Source organism: Chaetodon trifascialis, chromosome 21, assembly GCF_039877785.1.
Source record: "Chaetodon trifascialis isolate fChaTrf1 chromosome 21, fChaTrf1.hap1, whole genome shotgun sequence".
NCBI lineage: Eukaryota > Metazoa > Chordata > Actinopteri > Chaetodontiformes > Chaetodontidae > Chaetodon > Chaetodon trifascialis.
In genome coordinates this window covers 12,482,883-12,498,426 of record NC_092076.1, presented here as the reverse complement: position 1 = coordinate 12,498,426, position 15,544 = coordinate 12,482,883, and the positions used below count along the sequence as shown (strand labels likewise).

Below are 15,544 nucleotides of genomic sequence, written 5' to 3'. Positions count from 1 at the left end.
ACTAGTTTATTGCGACTTTAAGGAACCAGCATTGCATTCATTTGCTGTTTGTTCTTTGCTACTTGATGACTTAATGTCTTTCTTGCAATAAACTTGTCTCAGGTTGTTTTATGAGCGTCGCTGTCAGCAGCTGAAGAACACCTTGAGCAGATCTCATCATCGCCCGCTGCTGAATTTTTCATTCCAGCAATTAAATCCGAAACTTTCGTCACGCTAAGTGGATCAAACATCAGTAAAGGAAGATGGTTTCTTTTCATGTAATCTGAGGGAAGCTCATCAGTGTGACTAATCATCCTAGATGGGGAGCTAACATTCATAAAGCACTGATTTCAGCAGGGGTAGCATGACGGTTTAAGAAAGTTCTACTTTTATCATGGTATAGTCAGGGGAAAGGGCGGCGACACTCTTGTTCTGACAGCCTTCACACGCTTCAATAAACAGAGAAGTTTTGCACTCTGTGGGTACGTACTTTTAACTTTATTTTGAACTTTTTAATTTATGTGTGACTTTGAGGTTTTCCAACCTTTTTTGTTCCATGTGTTGATGAATGGAAATCACTTAGTCATCACAAAACGGGGCTAAAAAGGCTGAGGACTGTTTCTCACACGAAACGATTAATCAGCATTTTGAAAACCGCTCAAATCTTCTTTTGTTCAACGCACTGACAGTCTTTTCAGTCCCATCTGTGTGGCGGAGAGATAAAGGACAGATGCTAGCACTGAGAGCACGATGGAGATGTTTGCTAAAAAATATGGCCGATTTAATTCAAACTAATGCAGAAATGAGGAGTTAAAACAGCCGTTGCTGCTTAATAAATCTGTAATGAGCGTTTTTATTTAACTGGCATTAGAAATAAACCTTCAATATTTAATATCAAAGCCGTGTTACATGTACAAACAACTGGTGATCACTTTTTTTGCCACAAGTCTGCATCTGAATATTCATGGCTGATAAGAAACTTAAATAATGTACAAGTGGTTTTTGATTCAGACAGAATGTCAGCGTGACTGCTGGCGGGGTCGACGCGGCGCAGACATCATAACAAATGGGCTGTGGAAGTGATTTTGCCCTTGAAAAGTAAATCTTTGTTAAAAGGAGCCACAGAAAGAGAGAAAGTGTGCACATGTTTGCGAGTGTGTGTGTGTGTGTATTCATGTTATCACAGACTCCAGGTTTGCTTCGTGAGCAGGAGCTCTGCAGCAGCCTGCAGGCCAGCGGGACCAGCTCTTGATAAGTTCTCTAATAGAGGCTTAGGATGAAAACTATCCTAATGCCACTATTTTGACATGCAAGGCAGAGAACCATCCGGATAACGACGGACAGGGTCCTTTTTCCGCCAGAGTTACCTCTGAAAATACTGTCCGACCAGCGACCTGCAGCACACATCCTTTAGAGTCAATATCTGCATTTCCTCACATGCACACTTCACAAGTATAGATTAATTAATACTCAGTGGCGATGCCAGATGTCCGGAGTCTCCTGCGGAGCTAAAACAATACAGCTCCTTTGAGGACAACTGGCTGATTTAGCAATTAACTCTAAATCGTGTGTTACGATGTGATGTGACACTTCATGAAAATTAGTTTCCAGGAAAAGCAGCGAAGGAAGAGAAAGAGGGCACGTGGGCAGCAGCTGCTGCTGCTGTTACCAGTATCAATCTACAACAGCAGACCTTATGCACAGCTCTCTCATAATAGTAATCTCAGCCAATATGGCAGCTTCATGTGAAGTGCACTGAAACCGCAAAGGGGGCCTGTAGACGTACAACCCCCCCATTAAAGTACACCATTTGTAATTCATTAGCCAAGTCCTGCTGCTTGTAGACTAATTACTGTATATGTGGACACAGCAGGGGACAAAGTGAAAGAAACTGTGGGTCAATAGCTCCAAAAGCTACTGAGCTAAAAGGCAAAGACTGTAAATAAATGAGCAAATAATGACGAAGCAATGGACAGATCGCTCCACAAACGGAGCAGCCGCCTTTTTTTTTTTCCTTTTACCAGAAATCAATCAGAAAAAACTGAAAAAAAACCCATGCTAATCCCTTTTAGAAGTTAGCAGAGCAGGACAAGGTAACTACCCTAACTGTGGGTAATTATGACACTGGTGGTTGTCGAGTGAGAGGCCTGTTACACTGTGATAACCAGAACGATGTCAAGTTTGGGCTGCTGGCTCTCCCACAGATGGGATGGATGCATATTTAGTATGGAAATCAGGGAAAATGCAATTATGCTATACTTGAGGCGGGGAGTGAAAGCAGACGAAGAGGAGTAGAGGGACATTAGAAGGCAGAGAGGGGAAATTAAGAAGGGGAGATGAGATGACTGCCTGGGTGAGCTCCAGTCACAGATTCCTGAGGTCACCAACGGACAGTGAAGGAGAGACATGTCTTCATTGAGATATCCTCCCAATGAAGAAGAGGAAGTGTGTATATATGCAATAGAGAGGTGCAATAGAGTGAGGCTCGGGGATGTAAATATAATTGTGTTTTCTTCCTCTGCTGGTTTTGTTCTCTAAATAAAGTCTGAGTTTATTTCAACCGTGTTTGGCTTGGTGACAACACCCGCCACCTCTCCACGCCGCGCCGAGTTCCCTCCCATTCATACCGCCTCTGTGAGATTTGTTCCCACCAGACACGGCTGAGCATAGCTGTCACTCCGCTTCGCCTTCCCCGACGTGCGGGGCCGCCGCCTCTAAAGTGAGCATTAGCGGCCTTTTGAAGCGACGGCGGGAGCGAGACGGCGAAAGGAGACAATGAAGCTCAGCCGGGCAGCCAAAAAAACCTGAGATAACGTGCCGAGGGGAGCGAGGGGGCAAGGTGCGCCAAAAATCACATGTCAACACATAAAACAATGGGGGGTGAGGGGTGGGGGGTGGGGGCTCTGACTTGTGAATCAGTAACAGTGGAAGTTCCCTGACGAGGCAGCGTCTGCCAGGGATTAATTGATGCTGAGGCTAAGAGCACAAGGATAAAGATAGTATTCCCCTTTAGGGACAACTGAATGGGCCAAACTGACAGCAGTGTGTGTGTGTGTGTGTGTGTGTGTGTGTGTGTGTGTGTGTGTGTGTGTGTGTGTGTGTGTGTGTGTGTGTGTCAAACAGTAAGGGTCCATCCTCCTCCTCTTGATAGCCGCATGTTGCCTACTGTACATGCTGCTCTCAGCTTTAGTCAATTGTCCTTGATGGATTAATTAGCCACACCACATGGTCAATACCTCACAGCTCAATACTAATTAGTAATAACATTTAAAAAGATGCAGTTTAAAGACCATTCAGGTGTCTGAAATGCAGATGCAGATAAACAATCCATATATATATACATCCATGGAGTTTATGGCGGCGACCATCTTTTAGTAACATTCGTCGACACGCACACAATAAATCATTAATCATTAGTAGAATATTAGAAAACTGCACCTATTAACCAAGTTGGCATTATGATTCACTACCAACAGACTGAGTGTCGCTATACCCATTTACTTTCTAATTTGTAGGACGTTCAGAAGAGCAAAGCCTGCCTCTCCCTTGCTCCCCCCCCCATACATACGCTCATGCACTCTTGCAGCAGAATCTAAATCACTGCGCATCTCAGCCCCTGCTGATTCTACCCTGACCCAGATACTCAGGTTCCTTCTTGCCCAAATCCTGTCAAAACCAGAGTCCACCTTTTTTTTTTTTTCCCCTCAGCAGTTTGTGGCCACAGCCCTCCTTCATGCTTTAATCATTGCGGTGCTAAAATGCTGGGGAAGGAAAAAAAAAAAAAAAACTTCACTCCAGGACACTTAAGCAAAGTGCAGCACTTTTAGCCGCTAACCCGTCCACAACAGAAAGCCTTGAATGGAGTTCTCTATGGGATGCGATGTTGATAGGTAACATCTGTGTCCCTGGAGACAGATGCACCGCGGGCACTTAGTGTGACTTGAAATCTTTAAAATACTGTATTTCGACTCTCTGCGCAGCGTCTCCTGGCTGGTGCTGTAACTGAAGTTAATTTCCGCAGTCAGCAAAAGCTCTCTTTCTTCCAATACTGCTTCGAATGTGACAAAACACACACCGAGTTTAAAGCAGAGCATCTGAATACACATTACATAAGCGTTTCCTTAACTTTACCTCCCGAGGGAAGTGAAAATATAAGTGCACTGTTTGGGCGGAAGGCTACAAATGAGGGACAAAGCAACAGTCTTAAAAATCCTTCAACCTGAACAAAGAGAATCCCCCACCATAATCAGCAAAATACACCCTCCACCCGTGTAATTAACCATGGCAGCCATTTTGGATCTCCATCGAACATTAGCCAAATTACCACCCGAAGGAAAACAATGACACACTTCTTCAATTACACAGCTGGTACATGATAGTATCAAAGCACTCTCTTTAAAGAGATCAATAGGTGCAATTACACACATAGGAATATCTCCGACTTCATGTTTTACCCTTGATTCATAAACATATGCCCACCCCCACCCCCACCACCACGTGTGAGCTTTGACACTTCGGGTGTCTCTCAGCCTCCTGCATCGACGAGATGTCTGTGAGTAATTGTGCGGAAACGTGTCACCGCCTGTAAAATGTGCGCTGGTTGTCTTGCTTTGTGGGATTTTTGTGAATTAGTAAGTCAAATACACACCTACACTCTCTGTCAGTGTACATGTATGAGTGAGTAAATGTGTGTGTGCGTGTGTGTGGTTCCCCAAGAGAGATTTTAGCAGAGCGTTACTTATTCTCCCCTCTGGCTGAACTGATGGAGCTCTCTGGCTGAGACTGCCCTGCATGAAAGATGGGCTGAACATGAGCGATGGCAGTGACAGTCTTGTACTTGCGCACGCGCTCACACGCGCACGCTCAGACGCCCGGAGAAGCTGTTGCCTGACGGTGCGATTCAAACATTTACACCCACTGAGGTCGGGAGAAGTGCCGTGGATTCATGGCTGCATGGAGCGAATGTAGAACAACAAATCAGAAGGATGTTGCACACACCCGAGACACAACCGAGAGAAATCGCAAGAGCTTGTGGGCTGAAAGCATCGCAAAGGCACTGAATGAGCGTGCGTGCACACACACACACACACACACACACACACACACACACACACACACACACACACACACACACACACACACACACACACACACACACACACACACACACACACACACACACACACACACACACACACTACGAACCTTGCCACCTCTATTTTAATACAGTACTGGGGAGTTAGATCAACCATCGAGGCCAGACCACAAATCAACAGAGACACCAGACCCCAGGCCCTGGCTATGATACTGTATAATGGCAGCACTGAAATCTGCGAATCAAAACATGACTGTCATCTGTCACTGTGGAGCGCTGCTTATGAATCTGCCTGAGATACAGAGATGTGAAAGGAGAGGGAGGAAGGAAGAGAAGGGTCGGACAACAAGCGGCGAGCGAAGAGCGGAGGGAGGAAAGAAATGAAACTGCAAAGACGCAGGTGAAAATTCTAAAAGTCAAAGAGCAGCAGAGAGGAAGGGGCGGAGGAGCGAGAGAAGGCCGGAGGTATTCGCTCGATGACCTGGTTGGAAATGTCACGCCATGCGTGGCACGCGCCGAGCGGCGTCCTGCAGCTCGCCCCGCCGAACAGAGACCTGCCGAGCTCGCGCATCACGTGCTGCGCGACGGGAGGCCAGGCTCACATTAACATTGGAATATCCTCTGAATTAGTGTCAGCAAATCTGTAGTGGCAGCGCTCATGCGTATGAATGAGAGTCTGTCTGGGTTTGAGACAGCGTATGTATGTCAGGGAGAGGGGAGGCATGAGGCAGACTGAGAGGAAGTGGGTGGCTGCATTAATTAGTAATAGAATGCTTGGAAGTGTTTGTATATATGCAAATCGTGTGCATGAGCACGGTGTGGGTATCACATATGTGCATCAGGTAAATCTTTAAAATCGGACCTGGGGGTCGATTTATGTCTGAGGCTGGGCGGTCTCAAATTGCCTCAGATTACTGCCTGCTACAACCGATGCTGGGCTAATCGAAGGCAATTTGCATTTGGCTGATGGGCAATTTTAAAAGTGTCTCCCTGATGCCGTCGAAGCGAGGCATGGTTTTTTTTTTCCCACCTAACATATGCTCACAAGAAGTGTAGAATGAAAGAGGAGGAAATGAGATCTGAGAGTTCAAGGAGGAGGTTCAAAAAGAGGGAGGGAGGGAGGTGGGGGATAATATTATATGGCTTGAGGAGGGAAGGGTTGAAGATGCACTGAAATGAGATGGATAAAAAAAAAAAAAAAAGACCAACACTTAAGGAATGGCAGAGGAAGATAGCGAGAAAGAGGGCTGGTGAAACGGGATGCAGCTCGGGAGCAGCACCTTTACACCGGTTTGGAGCGGCAGAGACTCCATGAGTGGCCTCATGTGGCTTTCATTACAAACCATGGGCAGCGTCACACAAGAGGGGCAAAAGAGACAGATAAATAAAAAGGGAAAGAAGGAGGAAGAGGATGGGAAGCTTAAGGAAGCGAACACTGGCCAAGAATTGCATTGCGCTGAATTAATCTCGTTGCTTATGCCTGTAAGGTGCAGGGAGCTGAGGGAAGGTGTTCATCCACACGCTCTCAGAGTATCAGCCTTTCACATGCATGAATTTCTAATAGAGGCGCAATTGTAAACACAGATAGGTGAAGAGGCGGGGATAGGAGAAAAAGAAGAGCCTGGCCTCACATTCAAAGCAGAGGCAAAGGACAAAAAGTGCCTGAGAACAAGACGTCCGCAGCTGTCGTTCAGGTAAGGGACAGCGCACGCTGTCCTCACGCTCCTGTTGCAGCTACATTATTGAACGCATCAATTTCTGCAGAGCATAATGGTGTTTGACTCCGTTATGATAAATAAAATTTGTCGCGCCGTGGCTCTTTCGGCTCAGCGAGGGGGTTTTCTGCTGCTTGCTGTGGCGAGGCTTGCGAGGTTAAGTGTCTGGATTTACAGACGCATTAACTGGGAAGATTGATTCTCCTTTTGCAGGACGACGACCGGAATGCTCCGGTCAATTTTCGCCGCTGCAGAGCTCGCCGGCTCCGTCTGAGAGCGGCCTGTGCGACTTCATCTGCATCACGATATGTATACGAGTGTGTGTGTGTGTGTGTGTGTGCATCTGGTTTCTACTCACCAGCTCGATGAGCTCCTGGTAGCACACCTGTCCCTCTTCATTGCTCTGGACCAGGGCTAACAGCATGTCCAGTTTGGACGGGTCCAGCTGCAGCTCATGGTGCTCCACCAAGCTGGTGAAGTTCTCCACTGCGATGAAACCTGTGTTCTCTGGGTCCAGCTGAGGGGGGGAGAAAAAACAAGTTCTCAGACGGCTGGGATAAAACACAGTATCGCTGATAACAGCTGTACCGAAGATGTTTCTGTTATGCATTGTGATTTTTTAATTAGCAGCGCCACAGAGATGAAGTGTCACTTTGCCCTGAGGGAGAACGCAACAGGGATAGACCACTGAGACGTATACACAGAGACACAATAGATACTCACAAAGACAAATGAGAGCTACATGGCTGAAGGCATAAACTCAGACAGTGACACTAGTATTAATTAAGCCGTGTTGCCTCTATGATGCCTTTGACAGAATTAGACTTAGAAAGAGCCTCATTCAACCTCATTAAAGGAGCAGGTCTGGTTGTAGTTGTTGTCGTAATCACAGTGACCTGCAGTGTCCCTCAGCATGAAATGAGCTTGTCTTTTCAGTCTTTGTTTCTGACTGGATGCTTTATTTGAGTGTGCGAGTCCGTCCTTGGTCACATTTGCGGCTCGCAGTCAGCGTGGCTTTTATAATCACCGCTCACTCGCAGAGATCCACAGGCCCATGGGTTATTACTGCTGATGTCTGTGTGCCAGAGCTGCTCGTCGTAATTGATTTAAGCGGGAGAGCGTCATAAAAACGGCTGAATGTAGTCGTCTAAAATAGCGCCTGGTTAAAAATGGCTCATAAAGTATAGGGTGTGTATCACTGCTTGGTTTATGTAATGTGGGTTTTCTTGGGGGGGGCAGCAGCTTCACCTACTCATTACTTGATTTTCCTCCTTTACCTTCTCCTCTTAAATGCATTCACTCGCTCGGCAATGGAGCATTCATTTCTCACGCCAGATCTCCTTAGTGCATCTGATTGTTTGCGAAAATGCGCCCGAGGACAAACTGGAGCGGTACAAAGAGACCACATGGGAAGAGCCCTCGCTGCTTCACATTTGACTGTTTCCTGAATGCTAACACAGCCTCATTAGGTTTCAGATGGTAAACCGACAGCCTCTTGTTGCCCCGAGGAGGAGTGAGCTTGCAGATGTTGCGTCAGAGTGGAGTCAGTCGTGCTGGATCATCGCTGCCCATGTCATGAGTCCATGAGAAGAAGGCCGCCTTAGTCTGGACCCGGCCCGCGCCGACATGGTGAGACAAAGGCGTTCGGTCGGCCACATGAGGAGAGTGGCGTTAAATTACGCCGCACTGTGTCAGTCTCTGCTGCAGGAAGCTCATAGATTAAGGCTCTGCTGCTCAACTAAGGAGCAAGATCTATGAGGAAATCCACTGATGTGAGAGTGTGTGTCATGTTTCCTGTGCTTATGCTTCCCTTGAACTGTTTGCAGGTTGTTGTTTTTTTTTTTTACACTCATTTAGTTGAACACAAACATCCATTTAATTCCACTTAATCTGCTTTTTTTTACTACTGAAAACTTGTGTGGTTTTATTCACCTGAGAGAGCACAGCGGAAGCAGGAACTACTGGGTTAGTTTTGATGATGCTTGACTCAGAATGAGTGTTTTCCCACTGCTGGTTGATGTAGTGATGGGATTCTGACTGAACAGCAGAAAGGGCTTTGAACCAGTATTAACCAAGATTGTGTACACACACAGCCATCGTTGTCTCCAGAGTATTTACTGATAGCACTTGTTTAAAATCCATACAATACTCGACTATCTCCCCTCTTGGTCATTGTCCCTCTTCCATGTCACCATAATCTCAAAACTCAGCTCCTGAGCCTGTCAAGGCAGTCTGGGAAGCACATAAATCTGAAAATGTGGGGGAAAAAAAAAAAAAAATTGGGAAAGAAAACGGGCCTGGGTCTATTTTTAGATAATCCCCTTAACTGTGTTTTCCATGGACGTTTGTTAAAACATGGCCCCCGTTCTCCCCCTGAGACTCACAGAGCAAAATGGTGCAGATACGGCCAACGTCTGTGATGTGTAAGGCGCCAGGTACATGTGGGGAATACAGGTGGGGGGAGAGAGAGCACGAAGAGACGGCAGAGAGGGAAGAGGTGGGAAATGGGAGAGGGAGGTGGGCGGTGTTGGTTGATGAAATGAAAGAAATGAAAAATGAAGTTAAAGGAGCGGTAGAAGGAGGAGAAGGTATGAAAAGAGAGGCGAGGAGAACAGAGACAGCCAGGCAGAAAGGAAACGGAGACGCACGGAGAATAAAAATGCCTCGCTGCTGTCTGTTATTCTGTGCATCTGCCTAACCCAGCAGTCTGGCAGTGGGTCCTCTTCTTCTCTTTTCCTATAAGAGGGCTGACACACTCCAGTGCTCTGAATTCACTTGCCACAGAGGGGAGATAGATCAGATTCTAATGTGCTCCTGGCTCAGCCTGGGCTGACAGGGGGAACAGAGAGCCACACTGGGGACGTCTGATTACTGTCAGCCTCCATATGTCAGCACATCACTACGCATACAGCAGTGGCGCAGACACAGAGGCACGCTGTATGCGACCGTGCACGTTTTACGCGAAGCCGAGCGCCGACGCCGAGCTGTCACACTGCACCGACGCCGTTACGCTGCTCCCTTCGTAGTCTGACCTTATTCAGGAGGAACGTTACGCTGGGGAGACGGTCTGCCGGGGATACAAGGAGGTGGGGGATTGGTTCTTGTATCCAATTACGGTTATCAATTAGCGAGATGAGGTACACTGAGATGAATGAGTGCTGGCAAGAAGAGCCTGTTTTTTTTTTTTTTTTTTTCTTAGGCAGGCTGGTGACGTTGCGAACATGGGGGGAGAGACAGAGAGAGAAAACGGGCTGGAAGAAGGAGGGAAAAAGCGCTGAGAGGGAAGCAGTTATTGAAGCGATCCAACACTGGTGAGGGCGACACTTTGACAAGCTGCATGCGTTTCCATGGTTACCAGTCGCCCGTGTGTGATCCTTTTTTTTTTTGTATTTTTACCCCCTTTTTTCCCCGACATGTTGGCGCTCGAGAGGCGAAGGAATGGCACAAAAGGGGGGAGAGAAAGAGACGACAAAAGGGGGGGAAGGAAGAGCAGAATGCAGATAGGCTGGAAGAATAAGGTGGTAATAAGACGAAGGCAGAGTTAAGATGTAAAGAGAGGCGGGCGGGCGGGGGGGGTGCAGATGGAAGGTGCAGGTGCTACAGCAGAGAGAGAGCAAGTGAACTTGGCTGGCTCAAGAGCAAGTGGGAGGAGATGGACAAGACACAGGATGAGAATGTATACAGGAGTGCCAGGAGGAGGAGGAGGAGGAGGAGGAGGAGGGCAAAGAGGAGTGGAATGCTGACTGCAGGGGAATGATCTCAGTGTTAACCCCCGAGACCTCTATTACCTTCAGCGCAGCGACTCCGACTGACCCCAGCCCACAACTGACTTATCAGTCTGTTCCACAGGGGTTGAAGAGCGAGAGCCTCCAACCCAGGAGCAAACCACCAAACCTGACCGAGGCAGAGGCACAGCCAGCGGGGGAGACGCAGCCAGACCTGTCCCACCTGCACGAGACTGACACGAGCAGCGGCGAGGACACGCCGCAGCTGATTACTACAGCAGAAATCATAAAGACTGCCATTGTCAAACTTAGCACGCATTCGTCGTAACGTCTCAAGATGACAAGACTTTAGCGGTTTTATCAGACTCTCCCTGCTTTTCCTCTGGTAAACAGAATCTTATCAGAGCTGAAGCTTAGTTTATTCATCAATTAGTCAATCAAAAGAAAATGAACTGGCAGCAATTTAAATATCTGAATAGCTTCAGTCATTTTTCAAGCAAAAAAATCTCAAACGTTCACAGGGTTTTTTGGCTTTTGCTGTCTTCTGTAATAGCAAATTGATTTGCTGTGGGATTAAATAAGCAATCTGAAGGTCTCATCGTGAGCTCCAAGAAACCGCGACGGGCATTTTTTACTATTTTCAGAAACTGCACAGATTAAATAATTAATTTGGACCAGTAGTAGCCCTAAATCTTCAAATCAGGATATCCTTCGAATGGTGTTCACAGGGCTCCAGCTGACTTGAGGCGTCCATGTTTGTACACACCTCTGTATTAATGACCACCTGGTCAGATACAGAGAAATGTAAGTATTCTGGTTTGTGCAAATTAGCTTCAAATGAACTTGTGTGAGAAGGGAATGCAGCACTGGTATGGCTCCCAGTCTTGGCTGCACGGCGCTAACCTGGTGGCACGGAGCCAATACTACAGACCACTTTGGTCTCTGTGAACAAGGCTGTCAAGCTTGAACAGGGCTGTGTGTCTGCAGAGGGCAGTGGCATTTACAGGGCAGAGCATATTTGCATGGCATCAGATAAAACCCTTTGAATTGTCTCGGCTGCCCTCAGGACTCGCTGGTGTTCACCAACAACTGGGCCACTGACTCTGTAATTATCACAGTGCACATTCTGGCCTGCTGCTAGCATCATTATGCTCAAACCTTACCACTGTGGCACTGCGATGTGACGGCTCTGAGAGCTAAACCCCCCCTCTCCTCCGGTAGAGACTACTGAAGAGACATCCAAAGAATTTTTCTTGATGCGAACAATCATCTTACTACATTTCCCGGCATTTAAATACAGTCCAAACAGCCAGAGGCATTTTCAAATACAGCTCAACGCAAATTAGCATCAGAGCCTGATAAAAGGCGACAGTGTACAAGAGCCTTATTCTCTCTACTTGACATAAATATGTCAGAATAGTATTCAGAGTCCTTATGGGAGAGATATAAATAAGCCAGATAAGACCTGAACGACACATGGGGACATATTCACCAACTAATGATAGCGTACTTCAGTGGCTGAGTGCTGCTAGCCATCAAGTTGCCTTATCAGTGGTGCTGCAATAGAAGGACTATCTGTGAGTGTGTGTGCGTGCATGCTCTGATCATGAGCATATGTGTGAGCCTGCATTGGCCAGAAATAGCCCGAGCTCAGCATTGCAACCTCCTGCAGACAAAGACTAATAAACTCAGTCATGTTGCCGCTGTTGCTTTCTCCTTCTCTTCCCCTGCAGCATTTTCATGTGGTTCAGTGTGACAGGGCTGCAACACCCCCTCTCCTTTACACCTGCAGTGCTCATAGAAACTGAAGCATGTACAGTTTTCTTCTGGGCCAAAACTCCCAAGAAACTCCAAAATGTTGGGGCAGTGGTGGTAGCTTGAATTGAAATGTTTCTAAAAAGGTGTGAGGTTGCGGGTTTAACAGTCCAGACTGTGGAAAAACTAAGCAGCGACTGTGACTAATTTATTCCCCTTACGAACGACTAGACCTGAAATGCCCTTCAGCAAAGCACTTGACCTCCGTGTGCTCTTGTGGATTTGCTTAGAGGCTGGTGGGACACTGGGGTCATTGTGGGAAGCCTCCAGTGTGAATGTGCCAATGTAAATCTAGAGAGACGGGAAAAAAAGAGGCAATCTCCAGGATAAGGAGCGCCTAATATTCACGCAGGCAGCAGGTTTTGTGAAAAACAAGCTTGCCCCTTCACAGTCTTCTGTCACCGGCAGATTTCACTTCATTGTAGTTTAATTAGAGAGACCTTTTCCAAATCAAAGGCCGCCATTTGGACTCCCAAAGGTGGAAAAAGCCTGTCGTCAGCTCGTGTGAGTGATTTGGTCTAGACTTTAGCTTAGTAGGACCACAGTCTGCAGACCGTCTATATGAACATACTGGCACAGGCAGCGTAAACCCAACAATCGATAAAGCAACCAGCCATTTACAGTGAGGAAATATCGGCTTCATCTCCAGCCCAAGGACCTGCTACATCGACAATGGATGTTGACACAGATGAGTCAGCCTCTTTGATAGCGCATTAAAATGTGTCTGTGAAGGAATATGTTTTGTTGAGGTATCGCTAAGTAGTTGTTATCACTGAAGTGCTTACACAGCAAATGACTCACCAATGTGTCCACAGAGCATCTTCTCACTCAACCCACATGGGCTTCCTCCACTTGTTAGAAAAACATTCACACACACACATTCATAAAAAATGCAGCTGATTGTGGACACACACACACACACACACACACACACACACACACACGCTTCTCCCCAAAGGCTGCAGCGTCTGTTGATCAATGTGTTGCTGATGGGCCACTCGTGACCCCTAAACCCCGCAGCAGGTAATCAATTTCTCTTTCTTGAACAGAATGATGGCCCGATCTATCTGTCAATCAGGACAAATCCCGACACACCAGCTCATCAATAAAAACACATGGCACATCAGAAAGCCGAGTTAAGACTTGAAACGGAGTTGGAAATGCACACACAGCACTAGCTGAACATACACATACTTTCTGGGTAGAATCTGTGTTCAGATCCATGTTGGCTTGTTAATTTTGGAGATGGTAAACCGAAGCTTTCCTCAAACATAGACTGGATGGCAAAAACAGCAGTTTGGTTAGAGGACTCTACGAAACCAGATGTCAAGAGAAGCATTTTTCACTGGCCTGCATGTCGCCACTAACACTGTGTTTTCAGTCATAAAGAGACAAAAGTTTAAAGCCAAATAACAGCTTCTATTCTCCAGGAAAACCGTGACCTGGACTTCACGGGAACTGCCTCCTTAGAGCTGAATAATCTTGCAATCTTTGGTCCTCGCGACCCTGAGATGATAAGGTTGGACATGTGATGTGTGAAGAGGAAAATCACAAGGGGGGAAAAATGAAAATCAGACAAATTCACGCACGTCCAGCGTGATTGCAGCTCATGCAGCAGCTGGAATCAGATGATCTTCATTCTTCAAACGGAGAACGCATCAATCAGTCCATCTATGCATTCATACAGTATATCCATCCATCCGTCTATTTGCACACACACCCCCTCCTCCCTCCCTCCTTTCCATAAACCATGACATGATGCCCCCCCTCCTGCTGTGGCTCATGATCTGACCTCGCATTCTCGGGGCCCACATGGCTCCATGATGCTTGCATCCGTCGCGTCTTCTCACGCTCTCATTTTGCCCGTGCAAGCAGCCCCTCGCTATCAATCCTAACATCAGCTCTCAGCCCCCCCCCAGCCTCCGCGTCTCAGTCCCTGGACAGACGGCGAGGTGGCCACGAGCCCGTAACCATAGAAACCTCTGTCGCTTACCTGCTCTTGTATGAGCTGAAACAGGGAGCTTCTATCCATATACTGGCCAGGGAGGTGAGAGGAGCCGCCGAGGACAAGGGCATAGGGAGGAGCAAGAGGGGAGTGGTGGTGGCGTTGGTGAGGATGGGATAAAGTGGAGGGGGATGTGGTTGAGGTAGCAGCTGGTGCCTAAATTGTAGCGTCAGGCCCCTTTCGTAGCTGCTGCGTCCCCCCCCTCCACCTTGGTGATGGAGAAAGCCCGGTGAGCTCGGCCCCTGCTTTTCCTCGCTGGTGGTGCTGCTGGGGGTGAGCGCCAGCGCTGTGTGGCTCCGTGTCGGTGCTGAGCGTGCGGACAGCGGCGTAAACGGGCCGTGACTCTGCTCTGTGCCAGTGCAGCGTGGCGCGGCGGTGAGCCCAGCTTCGGCAGACGACGGGCAGGCACGCAGGCGAGGCAGATCCAGCAGCTCTCATTCACTCTCCTCCTCCTCCTCCTCGCTCTCCTCTATCCCATTGCACTGACTGCAACCTCTCTCTCTCTCTCTCTCTCTCTCTCTCTCTCTCCCCTCTTCACACACACACTGCGCCGCCTGCATACCAATGAGGCAGGGGAGGGAGGTGGCCTCTGTCGTCCAATCGGAGAAGAGGAAGGAGTGGCCGTGGGCTGCGGCTCCTCTCCTCACTACAAGTAAGGTGTCTCAAGGAGGGAGCAGAGGATGGGCTCCACTGCGGCTTTGCGCTTACTACTGGCACAGACCCCCTCCACTACTCACACACATGCACACACACATATGTCTGGTCTATTTCTCACACACGCACACACACACATTGTAAACAAGACAAAAGCTTCTAATGCACAAACGTATGGTGGAATCAACCATGTGATGCTTGTGTTAGTTTTAGGCTTGCAAAGCCCAGTGGAGATGAATGGCAGGACAGACAAAATTAAACTACTCAGGATATCAACAGCACCCGAAAGAAAAATCCAGACCGCTCTGCAGCCCTTTACATCTCTGTGCTAATTATAAGCACTGGCACATTAGCGCCTTGTATGCACTGCTGCACAATCAAGCACACTCCACACCCCTGACACACATGCACAAACATAAAATTGAATTAAACTGTTTGGATGGCTCACTGATCCTCCAGTGAGCTCAAATGAATACCACCACAACAATAACGCAAGACCAGAACCCTCAATACAATAGTTCATTACAAGTAATGCCAGCACAAAGGCTCTTTTTAT

At 47.6% G+C, this 15,544-nt stretch overlaps 1 protein-coding gene across 2 annotated transcripts in view; it reads right to left on the bottom strand.

The window, feature by feature from the left end:
• rhbdl1 (rhomboid, veinlet-like 1 (Drosophila)) overlaps positions 1-14,870 on the bottom strand; it is a 40,466-nt gene extending 25,596 nt beyond the window's left edge. The window contains exons 1-2 of one of the 2 annotated variants that reach the window (XM_070990556.1): positions 14,323-14,870; positions 7,148-7,306 (exon numbers count right to left, since the gene is read on the bottom strand). In XM_070990556.1, the coding sequence (XP_070846657.1) occupies positions 7,148-7,306; positions 14,323-14,361 (198 nt within the window). In that variant the 5' untranslated portion in view covers positions 14,362-14,870. Of the gene's footprint in view, positions 1-7,147; positions 7,540-14,322 lie in introns of those variants that run through there. The other variant, XM_070990555.1, reaches the window with a different exon arrangement.
• Positions 14,871-15,544: the final 674 nt, after the last annotated feature.